At 53.9% G+C, this 14,953-nt stretch overlaps 1 protein-coding gene across 1 annotated transcript; it reads left to right on the top strand.

Annotated features, from left to right (window-relative positions):
- Positions 1 to 677: 677 nt before the first annotated feature.
- On the top strand, positions 678 to 11,889 carry EIF3K (eukaryotic translation initiation factor 3 subunit K). The gene is made up of 8 exons (XM_047836008.1): positions 678 to 830; positions 1,686 to 1,784; positions 3,625 to 3,745; positions 5,433 to 5,507; positions 7,963 to 8,029; positions 8,133 to 8,210; positions 10,209 to 10,334; positions 11,821 to 11,889. The coding sequence occupies exons 1-8, from the start codon at positions 772 to 774 to the stop codon at positions 11,850 to 11,852; spliced, it is 657 nt and encodes a 218-aa protein (XP_047691964.1). The 5' UTR covers positions 678 to 771; the 3' UTR covers positions 11,853 to 11,889.
- Positions 11,890 to 14,953: the final 3,064 nt, after the last annotated feature.

Raw genomic sequence — 14,953 nt, forward strand, 5'->3', positions numbered from 1 at the left:
GGATGTACTCAGAGCACATACCCCTATGCATATGACACATGCTTGTGCATTCACGCCTACAGTGAGCAATCTGTACGCATATAACTCAAGACAGAACGCATGGGGCACTAGCCTTCACCGGCAAGACTGGAGCCAAAAGGGGATCGAGCGCCATCCGGCAGGGTCCAGGAGCCCTCACTCCAGCCGCTGTGGAGCAGGACACCAGCTTTGCGGGTCCCTACCCCGGGAGTTGGGGCGGGGCGTGAAGACCAAGTTCAAGGCTTGAAATTCCAAAGCTCAGGATGCTGCCTGGGGCAAAGGGGACCTCAGAGAGCACCTCCCTGGGAACTTTGGCTGTGGCCCAAATTAAGGACTGCTACGTGCACCCCGGCAGTTTTGTGACTTCACGATCGCGCGCAACACAACGCGCGGGCGCGCAGCTAGACAGCCGTCTTCCTCCTCGGGAGTTCGCGCGCACGTTCTAGGGGCTACAACGCGGTACGCGAGGCCCGGGAAAAACGTTAGCCCCGCCTCCTCGCCCCGAGAGGGCGCCTGCGTACTGAGCTAGATGAAGCCTTTTCTCTCGCTGTAGGGCCATCTCGGGTACAGCGTATGCGCACGCGCCACCCTGCGCCTGCCGGGAAGAGTCACGTGACAGCGGTCGTAAGCGCCTCAGAGAGGAGACGGTAACGTAGTTTCCGTTTCCGCCCCTTCTTCCTTTTCCGGTCCTGGCGGACACCGCTTCGGTTGGGTTCTCGGCCCCGGGCCCCGGCGTGGGAGGCGACCGTAGTCATGGCGATGTTTGAGCAGATGAGAGCGAACGTTGGCAAGTTGCTCAAGGGTATCGACAGGTCTGAGCCCGGTCGGAGGGAGCGTTTCTGGCCAGGCGGCGTGGTGGAGAGGATTTTCTAGAGACAGCAAGGGGTGGTCGGGATCCTGGACTTGCTCGGCAGTAGGCTTTCCCACTCTTCCCGGCGGAGATGTTTAAGGAAACGGCGCTGCTTGGACCTACGGACAGGAGATACAGCCTTGCCTACCTCTTACTGCACCCCCCCCCCCATTTTAATTGCTTTAAGGTCTCTCTGCTTCTCAGCTTTCCCTCTCATAGCCTCGAGATTCCCGTGACTGTGTTCCTCAACCTCTCACTGCGTGTCAGTGCCTCTTCATGTCGTTCTTTCTTTTTCCTTTCTCCTTTCATGCCATTTATTCAGCACACGTCACTGGAATCTACTCTGTCAGGCTGGGTAGTGCTGGGGACCAGAGGTGACCAAGACAGCTGCAGGCCATGCTTTTCGTGCAGTTCTCAGTTCAGAGTCCAGACAAACCGGACAGTAGGCAGTGATAGTGGTCAGGGCTGGAGTGGGAGAAGCTAAAAGGAGTCTGGGCGCGGAGGGGGAGAAGGGGGTGAGTGGCAAAGATGTCCAGGAGACCAGGTATACGGGTTACAATGACTGATTGGCTGAGAGGTTAGGGGTGCATCCTAGAAAGGACCCAGGGCTCTGATGGGGTTCAGAGCTTAGGCTTAGGTCTGGAAAGTTGGCAAGTGTTATTAGAGATTATACGGCTGATTCAAGACTTTAGTAGAGTAAGTGGTTAGTGCCAGATTTAGAGGGAAGGAGGAACAGATTGCAGTGCCCCCCCCCCCCCAAAGTGACTGGTCTCAGCCCCCGTCTCCTCACTGCTCACCCATCTTGATTCTTCTGTAGGTACAATCCTGAGAATCTGGCCACGCTGGAGCGGTATGTGGAGACACAGGCCAAGGAGAATGCCTATGATCTGGAAGCCAACCTGGCCGTCCTGAAGCTGTGAGTGTCTGCCTCCATCCCCGCCTCCAGGCCAGCGACCAGCAGGGTACCACTGGCAACATTGGATGAGGCTGAAGTTGGGGGTAGCCTTTGGGATGTGGCTTTTCTTGGTGTGCAAAACTAGGAAGCCAAGGGAGTTGGGGCAGGAGGAAAGATGGTTTTTAAAAAAGTAATTACAGGGTGCACATATAGGTTAGTACAAACACAAATGAATAGCTAAGTGAGTATAAGTGAAACCCCATGTGATCACCACCCATAGCATAGAGGTGAGTGTTGCCCAGGGCCCCAGGCCCTTTGCCTTGTATGCTTTGTGCCACCACCTCACCCCCACCCTGGTGACCACTTTAGGCTCTCGTGGTCTGGCTTCATGTGAGTTTACCACACTCGCATGCATACCGATTAGCTTAGCTTACTTTTGTTTGCTTTGAACGTGACGCAAATGTAGTCAGATGGCGCGAGCTTTTCTAGACTCGGCATCTTCCTCGTCTCGCTGGGTTTGTGAGATCCATCCATTTTGTCTGCGGCTGCAGGTTTTTGGTTTTGCTGTTTAGTGCTCCGCTGTGTGACTGTCTTAATTGCCCATTCGCTTGTTGACGGATAGTTGAGTTCCTTCCTCGCGGTGCTTTCTCAACATACTGTCAGTTGTGTAATTTGTATGTATTGTCTCGATTCTGACGTCTGGGAAATGGAGATATAACAACACTTGTACTGATGGGGTTGTCCATTGTTTCTCATGATAACTGCTGCTTAGTGGGTGCTTCTCATGCGGTAGCTACCGTGCTGTCAGCTTTTGTGTGTTTTAACTCGGATGGTATACTGCCCTTGTGAAGAAGATAGGGTCGTTCTTGTCCCTTTTTTCAAGGGAGGAAACTGATGCACAGAGAATTTAAAATAGGCAGTCCAGGGTCCCTTAGCAGGGAAGTTTAAATCCAAGCAGTCTGGACCGAGAGCTGCTGCAGGGGAGGGGGGTGGGTAACAAGGTGACGGGCATTAACAAGGGCATTTTTTGGGATGAGCGGTAGATGTCGTATGTAAGAGATGAATCACTGGGTTCTGCTCCTGAAGCCAAGACTACACTGATGACGAACTTGGATTTTTGTTATTATTACTATTATTTTAATGTTTGTTTATTTTTGAGAGAGAGGCAGAGAGCATGAGCAGGAAGGGGCAGAGAGAGAGGGAGACACAGAATCCAAAGTAGGCTCCAGGCTCTGATCTGTCAGCACAGAGCTCGACGTGGGGCTCAAACTCATGAACCACAAGATCATGACCTGAGCTGAAGTCAGATGCCTAACCAACTGAGCCACCCAGGTGCCCCAACTAACTTGAATTTTTAAGGGGGTGAGGGGGGCTGGGTGGCTCAGTCCGTTAAGCATCTGACTCTTGGTTTCTACTCAGGTCATGATCTTGCGGTTAGTGAGTTTGAGCCCCATGTCAGGCTCTGCATCGACAATGCGGAGCCTGCTTGGGATGCTTTCTCTCTGCCTCTGCTCGTGTGCTCACTTGTACTTTATCTCTCTCTCAAAAGTAAAAAAAAAAAAAATCCAAGCAGTCTGGTTCCAGAGCCTCAACCGCTATTCCAGACTAATACTTACATTGTCATTTGTGAACCACTTAACAGCATCCGCCTTACTGGGTGGTTGGGAGGATTAACTGTCCCCTGTCTGCAGAACAGGGATGTAGGTCAGGGAGGTTAAGGTCACAGAGCCAGAATGCTGTGATTGGGAATGGAGCCCAGGCACGTCCAGCTCCCAAGCTCTGGGCCAAAGCGCTGGGCATCTGATGAGGCCCAGGGACCGGCAGATGCCACAATTGATGTGTCTCTTGTTCCCCTTCTCAGGTACCAGTTCAACCCAGCCTTCTTTCAAACCACAGTGACCGCCCAGATACTGCTAAAGGCCCTCACCAACCTGCCCCACACCGACTTCACACTGTGCAAGTGCATGATCGATCAGGCACATGTATCCTCCTAATTTCCAGGCCAGGCGTGTGGGCGAGGGGGGAGGGCAAGGTAGGTGAATTCACAGGGAAGGGGTCTGTGAGTTCAGCCGCAAACACTTGGGTGCCTGCTCTGGGCTTGCAGTGCTGGGTGGGACATTTTGGTGGCTGAAACAGGTCTGGCCCCTGCCCTCACAGAGCTCACAGTCCAGTGGGGGAGACAGGTCCTCTATCAATGACAGCCTGGAGAAGTCAGGGGTTGGGGTTTAGAGGGGCCAGAGGAGAGGAGGCACCTGCCCCTGCCTGGATGTTAGGGAAGACTTCTTGGAGGAGGAGACATCCGAAAGATGAGCGAAATGAAATATTAAGGAAGGGTGATCAAGCAGAGGGAACAGTACGTAAGGAGGCCTGGAGAAAAAGAGCTTGGTGCTCTTTCAGAGGCAGTAGAGGAAGTTCAGCGCGGCCTTACCACAGATTTCAAGATGCATTTTGGTCAGACTCAAAAGAGCACTAGGAAACTATAGAAGGTTTTAAAACCGCAGAGTATTATGGGTAGGTTTCTGCCTTAGAAGGATTCCCATGAGGGTTCTAGCTGATTAAGGAGGAGGAAGTGGGGCCTGAGCACCAGGCAGGAGTCATGAAGAGCTGCATTGACAGCTGTATGTGGCACACTGCTGGCCTTTAGTGACGGTGTTGAGTGAAAATGAACTGGCTTCCCGCGCCCCCCCCCCCCCCCCCCCCCCCCCATCTTGCTCTGACCTTTTTTGTGGCTGGTCCAGCACTTGGCCGGGTGGGCCTCCCTCTGCCCGGCGATCACTGGACACACTTGGCAGAGCCACCCCATCCACACCGTGCCCCTTGCTGCCGGCACTCCCGGTCCCCAGGGCTGCTGCACGCAGCCGAGCTGAGAAGTGGTGGCTTACGCCTTGAACCTGCGCTGCCAGCTGTGTCCGTGGGGGGGTCTACCTTCTGAGAAACTGTCCACCTTCTCCAGAGGTCTGCTCTGGTGGCTTAAAAAAAATAGGTTGGGGTGCCTGGGTGGCTCAGTCGGTTGGTTAAGCGTCTGACTTCGCCTCGGGTCATGATCTCACGGTTCGTGAGTTCAAGCCCCACGTCGGGCTCTGTGCTGACGGCTCAGAGCCTGGAGCCGGCTTCAGATTCTGCGTCTCCCTCTTTCTGCTCCTCCCCTGCTCGTGCTCTCTCTCTGTCTCTCAAAAATAAATAAACGTCCAAAAAAATAGGCATATGGTATGGCGTTGCAAGTACGGAAAGAGTGTATGGTGGAAAAAGACAGAGGCTTCCTCCCTCCCCTGTCCCGCAGCCACCCCACTCCTCACCGCCAGGAGACAACAGTTGTTTGCAGTTCTTGGGTACCCACCCTGCCAGGGATCCCCTGGGGACGCACAAGTACAGTTGTGTGCGTTCATGTCCATATGCTCCCCACCCCCACGGTGGCGCTCATGCGTGCTGGTACGCATCTTGCTTTCGTATCCCAGCGTGTCTTGTCGCGCCTCTGCGTTGGTTCTCAGAGAGTTGACTCGATCCCGGTATGTGGACAGGCCAGTCGCTGACTTAATTGTCTCCCGTCCTTGGCTCACCGTTTGCCTTCACAGTTGTGCTTCGGCGGACAGAAGGTGGGCACGGGGAGATGGCTCGGCCGCGGCCTCCCGAGGCTCAGGTCTGTTTTCCCTTAACACTTTACTGTCTCAGCAAGAAGAACGACCAATCCGACAGATCTTATACCTCGGGGACCTGCTGGAGACCTGCCACTTCCAGGCCTTCTGGGTAACTTGGCTCCCGGGGCGGGGGGCAGGGTGGGCTGCTGGGCCCGGCACGGCAGCCTGCTGAATGGGATGACCCTGTACATTTATTGTCCGCCTACACAGCGGTGGGCGGTGGCTCCTGTGCCCAGGGCTCTGTGAGTGTGACCGCGTGGATTTGTCACCCTCGCAGAGTCCGGACTCCCACGTCGTCCCTTGTGCCCCCAGCACCCAGGGCAGGGCACCCGTGCGTGCCCTCACATCTGTCCTTCCTGCCGAAATCCTCCACCCTCTGAGTGCTCCCTCCCTTTCTTGCTCTAACTGGGGCCCCACCCTCCACTTCTGCAGTGGCCCAGCGGGATGGCCGGGAGCCATCATTCCCAGATCCCGTCTCCCCTTGCACACGCTCAGTCCTGAAGCTCAGGTGTCGGCACTTCCTGCCCCGCCTTGTTGGTTTCGGCCCCCTGACAACGGCTCCTCCTCTCGTGAAGGACAGAGCTGTGCACTGCCCCACTCCTGTCATTCTTCGATGCTTGAAAAGCCAGAGCAGTGATCCTTCCACCACCTCGACCTTCGGGTTTTTCCAGCTCCTGTCTTCCATGTGGCCTCGGCCCCTGTCTCCCTGTCATGCCCTAGATCAGCTCTCAGCGTGTTGGACCCCTAAGGAGTTAAAAAAAAAAAAAAAAAAGTACTGGTACTTAGCTTCAGCCATCAGAGCCTGATGTGACTGGTGTGAGTGTGGTGTAGGCTTTGGGTTTTAAGCAGTTATCCCAGATGATCCGGATGCCTGGCGAAGGTTGGGAGCCACTGCCCGGTACTTGTCTTCAGTAATTGCTCCCTTCTCTGCCTACGAATGGCAGACGTTTCTACCCTCTGACCACTTCCTCCTAGCTTCCCAGCTCGCCCCTGCGAGGTCTCCAGCCTGGCAGTTCTTGGGCCTGGCCATCATTTCTAGTCCTCTGTTCTGCTTTTTCCTTTAGTGTAAATTGTGCATCTGTATCTGAGACCAGAGACAGAGGCTGGAGGAGGGCCCCAGGGAGCACGTGACAGCCCAGCCCCACAACCCTCGACCCTCATCCCCTCCCAGCCTAGGGCCTTGCTCCTCGCTCCCCTCCCGGCTCTTTGCACCTTCTCGTCCCCTCTTCCCCATCCCGTCTCATCTCAAGGTCAGTGAGGTGACCTTCCACCTCATTTTGTGGGAAAGTCAAAGCCGCCAAAGCAGAAGTCTCCCACACAGTATTGTCCTCAGCCTCCACGTGTGCTGGCGGCTGACCGAGCACTTTTCTGTTTCAGTGGGTGAATTGTCCCTGCTCCCATCTCCGGCCACCCCTCCCTCTCCTCGGGCGCCATTCCCCTTCCCTCTCGCCCACTCAGGGCCACCACACCGGCGGCTCCCTGCTCTCTTGTAACAGCAAACGGGGCCTTCCCAGATTGTTCTTGTCACCAGAGAACACGTCCACCGTGTAGTTCGTTCCTAGCCTACAAAAGAGAACTCTCCCTGGACCTTCGCCCTCCCTACTACCTCTGCCTCTTGCCCCTTTCCTCTGTTCCCCTCGGAGCAGAAAGGCTCCCGTCCCAGGAAACCCCTCGGTGTCCAGCAGAGCGGTCCCGTCAGCTACCCTGCTCCAGGGGCAGGCTGCTGGCGCTCCGTCTCGCCTTCCCTCCCTGCTCACGTGACCCCACCGCGCTCATTCCATTCAGGCTCTCGTGACCAGCCTTCTGCCCCCCCCCCCCCCCCCCCCCCCGGGCCCCAGCACACACAGTGTGGAGCCCACACTGTCTGCCCCGTCAGCCGCCTCTGATGGGGTGGTCACGCTCTGCTCCCCCGGGCCCTTCTATCATTTGGCTTCTATGTATCCTGCCTCACTGGCTGCTCCTTTTCATTGTCCGTGTGGGTTCCTCATTTTCCTCACTAACGTGGGCGGGAGCCCTTGCTGGGTTTGAACAGAAACCTGAAGGAAGTGGGGGTGCTGGCCATGGGAAGGAGAGCTCCAGACCCAACACCAGCCCGCACAAAGGCCTGGAGGTGGGCGGGTACGTGGTATGTCTGAGGAGCAGGGAGGAGGCCCCTGTGGCTGGAGAAAGGGGCCGAGTGGGAGGAGGTGATAGGCAGGTCCTGTGGGGCCTTGTGGGCCATGGGTGGGACACTTGACCTTTTCAGATCCGAGTGAGACAGCAAGGGGAGGTGGGTGAACACAGTTAGCGAATCTGTCTCTGTTCCCTCTTTGGGTCTGTGGTTTCTGCCTTCTGATTCAAACCCTGGCTCTGTGATTTGGGGCAAATCACTTTGCTTCCCTGAGCTTTGGTTTTTTATCTCTAAAATGGGCATAAAGTAGTAACTTCCATCATAGGATTGCACGCAGAAGAAAAGTTGGCATGTGGGGTGAATGCTCGAGTGTTAACTTCTATTGTTAATTTCACTAATCTTAATATTCTTGGTGTTATTAACATTGTCGTGAGCATTATCTTTGCTTTCCCAGCAAGCCCTGGATGAAAATATGGACCTCCTGGAGGGTATAACTGGCTTTGAAGACTCCGTCCGAAAATGTAAGTTCCTCTCTGTGTCTGGGCTCCCCAGGGGGAAGGGGCAGGGAGTGGCAGCAGGGTCCTGGGGGTGGCCCTTCACCATCTTTGTCCCTGATCTCTACAGTTATCTGCCATGTTGTGGGCATCACTTACCAGCACATTGATCGCTGGCTACTGGCCGAGATGCTCGGGGATCTGACCGGTAAGGCCTCTCTGGGTCCCTGGTGCCAGTCTAGGAGGCTGGGGGTGGTCAGGGGCAGTGGGCCTCCACCAGTTCGTTGGCTGGACCCACCCTTGCGTCAGCAAGTCATTCGAAGGCACAGCCCAGCTCATTACTGAGGGAGTGAGGAGCTGGCGTGAAACGTACTCTTCCGTGGAGATCCTGTGGCATTCATTTATTCTGCCTAAGTTCTCTGAATGCCTTCTCTGTACCAGGCACTGTTCTAGGCCTTGGGGATACAGCAGTAGCGAAACAGAATGGTTCGGGTTTGCTCTCCTCAGAAACAAATAACAAGATGAGATGTGTGTGTTTCGTGTCAGCTCGTGGGGGTGAGGTGGCTAGGTCCCTCAGTGGAGTTAGGCCAGGAGCCTGAAGGCCAAGCAGACGAGGCTGCTGAGGCAGGGACGCGCGAGTCTCATTCACAGAGCGGCCAGGGTGCCTGGCAGAAGCACGGTGAGCGAGGAGCAGAGAGGTGGTGGCGGGAGGGAGAGCCTCAGATGCCATGGGGCCTCCTGAGGACTTAGTCCTTCGTCCTGAGTGATCTGGAGCCCCAGGAGGGTTCTGAGCAAGGAGGGACATGATTAGATTGGGTTTTTAAAAAAATCCTTCCAAAAGAAAGAAAGAAAGAAAACTGTGTTTATGTGTTTGCTTATTTCTACAAGAAGTAACACAGGAAGAAAAATAAAATGAAGAAAAGTGGTTATTCCTTGGAGGGTCAGGGGTGAGATTTGTCTGGTACCTTATTGGGTAGTTCTGCTCTTTGATCCGGGTAGGTGTACGTGTGTGATTTTAGTTTTTTTAGCAGAAACTGACTTTTGTTGGACACTGTTTCAGGCACTGTACTAAGTGCTTTACATCAGATATTTTATTTGTTTACTTATTTATTTTTAAAGTTTATTCATCTTTGAGAGGCAGAGAGAGAGGGAGACACAGAATCTGAAGCAGACTCCAGGCTCTGAGCTGTCAGCACAGAGCCCGACGTGGGGCTCAAACCCATGAACCATGAGATCATGACCTGAGCTGAAGTAGGCCACTGAACTGACTGAGCCACTCAGGTGCCCCAATATTTACATATTTAAAAGTGAAATTAGGGGCATCTGGGTGGCTCAGTCAGTAGAGCATCTGACTCTTGATTTCGGCTCAGGCCATGATTTCACGGTGGTGAGATCCAGCCCTTCATGGAGCCTGCTTAAAATTCACTCTCTCTTAGCCACTTTGGGTGGCTTAGTCGGTTGAATGTCTGACTCTTGATTTGAGCTCGGGCCATGATCTCATGGTTCATGGGTTAGAGCCCCGTGTTGGGCTCTGCACTGACAGGGTGGAGACCGCTTGGGATTCCCTCTCTGCCCCTCCCCCGTACTTGCAGGCTGTCTCTCTCTCTCAAAAAAAAAAAAAAAAAAAAGACTGTCCCTCTTCTGCTCGTGAGTGCACTCTTCCTCTCTCTTAAAAAGATAAAAGTCAAAAAGGGATGAAACTGCTTTCAGACTTGAATCTAAAGAAAGGCAGATCAATCCGTATCAAATCGCTAATAGTCACACAAAAGAGTGACTTCAAGGAGCTGGACCTTCTAGCTGAACGTCCTTACTGGCATATTTTTTAAGGGCAAAAACCGGACTGCAAAGAAATTCCCAACTGATGATCTGGGCTTATTGTTAGTGACAGCGATGACATAATTTTGGAACCATTTCAAAGTTGCGTGGAAAAGCAGAGAAGGAAGCTCGCTACTGTTGTTAGACACGAGGATTTGCCCTGGGGAGAGAAAAGCGAAATAGAAAATAAAGGAAGTTTAGCCAGAAGCTCTGTAAGGTGAGGGTTGGAAAGCTAAAAGGCTCCCTCTGGCTGCCGTTTGGAGAATGAACCATAGAAACGCAGGAGACACTGGCGGCCGGGCGTTGGTCAGGGAGGGTGCCCTGGCCTTCGGCTGCCTGGTACTGTGGGCTTAGGGTGACTGAGCCCCTGCACCGCCTGTGTCACCTGCAGACAGCCAGCTAAAGGTGTGGATGAGCAAATATGGCTGGAGCGCTGATGAGTCGGGCCAGATCTTTATCTGTAGCCAGGAGGAGAGCATCAAGCCCAAGAACATCGTGGAGAAGATCGACTTTGACAGTGAGTGGTGCCTCAAGGCCTCGGGCTGTGGGGCTAAGGAGATGCCCTTCAATAGACCAAGGCTAGGCCCCCCAGCGACTTGGGTGGTTACGTTCCAGTCCGGGCCCAGGAGATTTGCATCTGCCAGACTCCATGGACCTGCTTTCCAGGCCTCCCTGCTGAGGGAGGGATGGGGGGGTGTCCTTCCTTGGGACACCCCAGGGCTTGGACGGGCCTTGCAGGGTGTCTCCACACCTTTACTGGTCGCGGGGGCTCTGTTCTGTTGGCCCTCTGTCCTTGGGGGTAGTGCCAGTTCTGGAGTTGGGTAGCTGGGTGGAGATCTTGGTTCTCTGTTTCTTAGCTGTGCGCCTTTGGGCAAGTGATTTTACCTCTCTGTGCCTTAGTTTTCTCATCTAAAAAGTGGGGATCAGAGCACCAGTCATTATGACAGATACTACGTAGTTCCTTACACTTCTAAGTCATACGGTCCTCACGTGAACCCTGAATGGTAGGGGCTGTTACTGTAAAGTACCGAACAATATCATAATAACCTACCTCACGGAGGTGTGAGGGCAAAGTGAACACTTCGCAAAGCTCTGCCGCTGTCACACACACGCTGAACTGGCACAGGCCCCACAGATCCCTCAGCTGAGAACAGAGTGAAATAGCTGTGAGGTTAGTGCTCTCACCTGCTCAGTACATGTGTCTGAGCGAGAACCTGGGGCCGGGGATGGGCTGCTCCCTTACACCTTGGGTCTCCTCCCCATCCCTCGGTACGAACCTGGTGTTTTTAAAGGTATGTCCTGGTACAGCATGCCTTCTCAGTACAAACCAGCTAATTTGGTACTAACTTAGGAGCATGATCGAGTGGAAAGTCAGCTCTGCGCTTAGGGACTGTGGCCCCTCACTCTAAATGAGAGGTGCCCCTTGTGTTAGGGCTCAGGTGGGAAGTCACTGGAATGAGGGGCTCTGCAGTGAGGAGCTGGAAGTCCGGTGTTTCCGGCGTCTTGCACGTAGTATATAGTCAGTGTCACTGTGAGAGTGGTGAGAATAGCAAACAGCTTGTACCAGGCGTTGCTCTAAGCACGTCATTTAACCCTCTGATTGTGCGTGTGTATGTGGGGGGGTGCTTTATGCAGTTGGGGAAACTGGTTTTAATTAACTCGCCTGAGGTCACCCATCTGGTATGAGGCAGAGTTGTGATGAGGGCTTAGGTCTCCTTGCTTTGGTCCCGATTTTTAACTACTGCCCCGACTGCCTTTGTGGGGCACCTGGCTGGCCCAGTAGGTAGAGCATGAGCTCTCGGGGTCATGAGTTCAAGCCCCATGCTGGGCATAGAGACTACTTTAGACAAACAAACAAAAACCAAACTGCGTTGTGAAGGTGACCGGGCCCAGAAGGGGTTTGCGATCTGCCACCCCTGCAGAATTGTGGGTGTCATGGCTGCTGGCTGGAGGTTGGTCTCCCGTTCTTCCCGTTGACCTGCTGCCCCTTCTCTCCTCAACAGGTGTGTCCAGCATCATGGCCTCCTCACAGTAACTCGGCAGGCGCTTAATAAAGATTTATTGACTTCTTATTCCTGTTGTCTCCCGCTCTTTGGCTTCCTGCCTCTGCCCCTTGCCCCCCAGAGGGAGCCCAGGAGCAGGCCTCTGCCCTCCCTGTGCAGGTGCCCCCTCCGCCCTGGCTCCTGTCCAGTGGCCTGGGGACTTCGGGCTCCTCTCTTCCCTCTTCAGGTTTCCTTCCCTGCCCCACCCCGGCAATCGACTTTCCACCCCCACCTTCCTGATCTGTCAGGTCACAAGTAGTGAGCAGGCGACCCTGAGTCAGCCAGGAGGAGGAGGAGGTGAGGAGGATGTAGGAGTCCAGCCTTGTAGCTGGGTGTGGGGCTCTTCCACCCTCTCGAAAACCCAGGTGAGCAGGAGCGGCTTCCCGGTGAAGGGAGGCTCCACCTTTGCCCTTTGGTCTCACGTGTAGGCGCCAGAAGCTCCTCAGTGGCTGGAGGATTGAATGGAGGAGGATCCAGTCGGCCTCCTATCCCGGCTACTGCTCAGACCGTTGTGTGTCCTTGGCTTGGTGACTCTCCCTCTTCCTCGGTTTCCTCATCTGGAAACGGGGAAGAGTGACATCCATTTGTGTCAAGTTGGGGAGTTCCATCAGCTCTTGCCAGTAACGTTCTCTCGGGGCCTAACTTGTTCTTGGCTCTTAGAAAACAGGAGTCATTGCTAATTTCAGATCAAGAGTTTGGGGGCACCTGGGTGGCTCGGTTAAATGTCCGACTTGGCTCAGGGCATGATCTCATGGTTCATGAGTACGAGCCCCACGTCGGGCTCTGCTGACAGCTCAAAGCCTGGAACCTGCTTCAGGTTCTCTCTCTCTCTCTCTCTCTCTCTCTCTCTCTCTCCCTCTCTTCCTCTCTCCCTCCCTCCCTCCTTCATTTGCATTCTGTCTCTGTCTCTAAAAAATAACATTAAAAAAGTTTGTCTCCAAGGCTGCAAACTAGTCCTCACCATTCTTAGAGAGACATTACAAGAATTGGGATTTTCGGCTAGGCCATTCTCCCCCTGCCCTACCACCCCATCCCCCAGTCCCAGCCTACACCAGCCAGGAGGCCTAGCCAATGTTATTTGATGTGTACCTGCGCTGATGATTCCTATTTTACATAGGAAATATTTCAGAGTCTTGGCAGAGTGACCTCGGGAAAGTGTCTTCCCCTCTGAGCCTGCTGTCTGCAGGAAGAGGGGGTGGAGACTATAGTGACCGCCTTTGGGGGAAAGTGGAGGAAAGGAAATGCCCTAAGATGTCGAGTCCCTGGTGTAGACTGGCAGCTTCATTCTTGTAAGCCATGAGGCATGAACTTTGCCTATGGGGAGGGCAGTGGCTCTGCCCCAGCTGTCACCCTTCTCAGCCCTCCCTCCTCTGCTTGCGTGCACACCCATCATTCTTTTGAGGACACTGACTTGGGGAGCCGGGGTAGGGCGGGACACCCTTTGCCCTGGGTTCCAGACCTGAGCAGGAGCCAGGAACTAGGGTGTGCCCGAATCCTGGGGACAAAGAGTGCTTCTGTAACTAGTGACTTGAGAGCCAGCTCTACGAGGTGGCAGCTCATAGTGGCTGCTATTTGACTTAGCAAAAGGCGCCCCGGCTGGATGAGTATGGCTCCCACTCAACCCACTTGACAGGTGCCTTTGTGTAAAATACAACCTGCACAACTGACCGTGGCTGCTCCGCAAGGAAGAGGAAATGACCTGTACCTCTTTTGAAACCACATCCCTTCCTGCTTAGTCTACCTACTTTTGCCCTAGGAGGATCCTTTGAGCAACTAAGAACTTGATCTAGAGAAAGACTGCCTGGGTTCAAGCCCCAGCCTAGCGCCTTTTGGGCATATTGGTTAACCTCCCCGTGCTTCAGTTTTACAACCAAGGAGAGTACCCACTGAAGTCGTTGCTGTGAGTTAATGCTTTAGAGGAGTTTAGAACAGTTTGGCATATAGTTAAGAGATGATACACTTGACACCTGTCATGCTCACTTGGGCTTAGGGGCGTTATTTCATTTGCTTCCATAGTCCCCTCTAGGCACACCAGTATCTGTGCATGCTCTCACTCTTAAGAGGACATAGCTCTTTTTCGTCTTGTCTCACTAACTAGAATTAACGATGGAATACATCAGGGGCGCCTGACTGGCTCCGTCGGCATAGCCCGCGACTCTTGATCTTGGGCTCGTGAGTTCAAGCCCCATGTTGAGCATAGAGCTTACCTAAAAACATAAAATGTTGTCACAAATAACATTTATCAATAAATAAAAGGAGCCTTTAAGCCTCACTGACGGCGGGCCAAACTCTTCAACTCTGAGCCCTTCGTGTGGAAGATTTTTCTGTGTCTGTCGGAAGCAGGCAGGGTGGGGCAGATGGCCCATAGCCCCAGTGGCTCTCCCTGCCAACTAGGCCCAGCATAAAAGTTCTGGATTTGTTCTCCAGGTCACAGCCAACACCCCTGGATCTTTGGCCAGATCCTGGCATCCCTTGGGAACATGGGCTGCTGCCCGGGCCTTGTCCGCTTCCTTTGCGTGCCGTTGGATGCCTTCCAGTGACTTTGAGAGAGGTGGGGAGAAGTCTGTGGGCTCCCATACCTGGAGGAGCCATGTTTTCTCATCCCCATTCCCGGTAGCTGACTGTGACCTTTCACACTGTGGGCCAGTTCCTGCTCTAGTCAAACTTGAATGCTTACCTTCTTACCTTCCCTGAATCCAATCAAGTTCACACTCCCCTGTCCCTCACGTCCAAACCTTGGGAACCATCTTGAGTCTGGATTCTTCCCTCATTCTGATGGCCACCCCTGCCACCATCCAATTCAGGACAGTAAGCCCTGTCAGCTCCACTTTCCCACATCCTTCCACTGCCCCACCTGCATAGCTCCCTCCTCCTCCAGGACCCTGGCCCTGTCCCCGCTCACCTGGACCTTTGTGGCAGCCTCCTGGCTGGTCTCCCTGTGTTTACTCCACCTACAGTCTGTTCCCCTCCTGTGGCTGCTGGATCCTGTAAACAGTAGCGGATCCCAGCCATCCCCTGCTTAGGGTCCTCCCTTAACTTCCCATTGCATTTCCAATAAAATTTGAACTCCTAACCATGGTTTTAAGTCCATCCA

The sequence above is a fragment of the Prionailurus viverrinus genome, chromosome E2 (genome assembly GCF_022837055.1).
Source record: "Prionailurus viverrinus isolate Anna chromosome E2, UM_Priviv_1.0, whole genome shotgun sequence".
Taxonomy (NCBI): domain Eukaryota; kingdom Metazoa; phylum Chordata; class Mammalia; order Carnivora; family Felidae; genus Prionailurus; species Prionailurus viverrinus.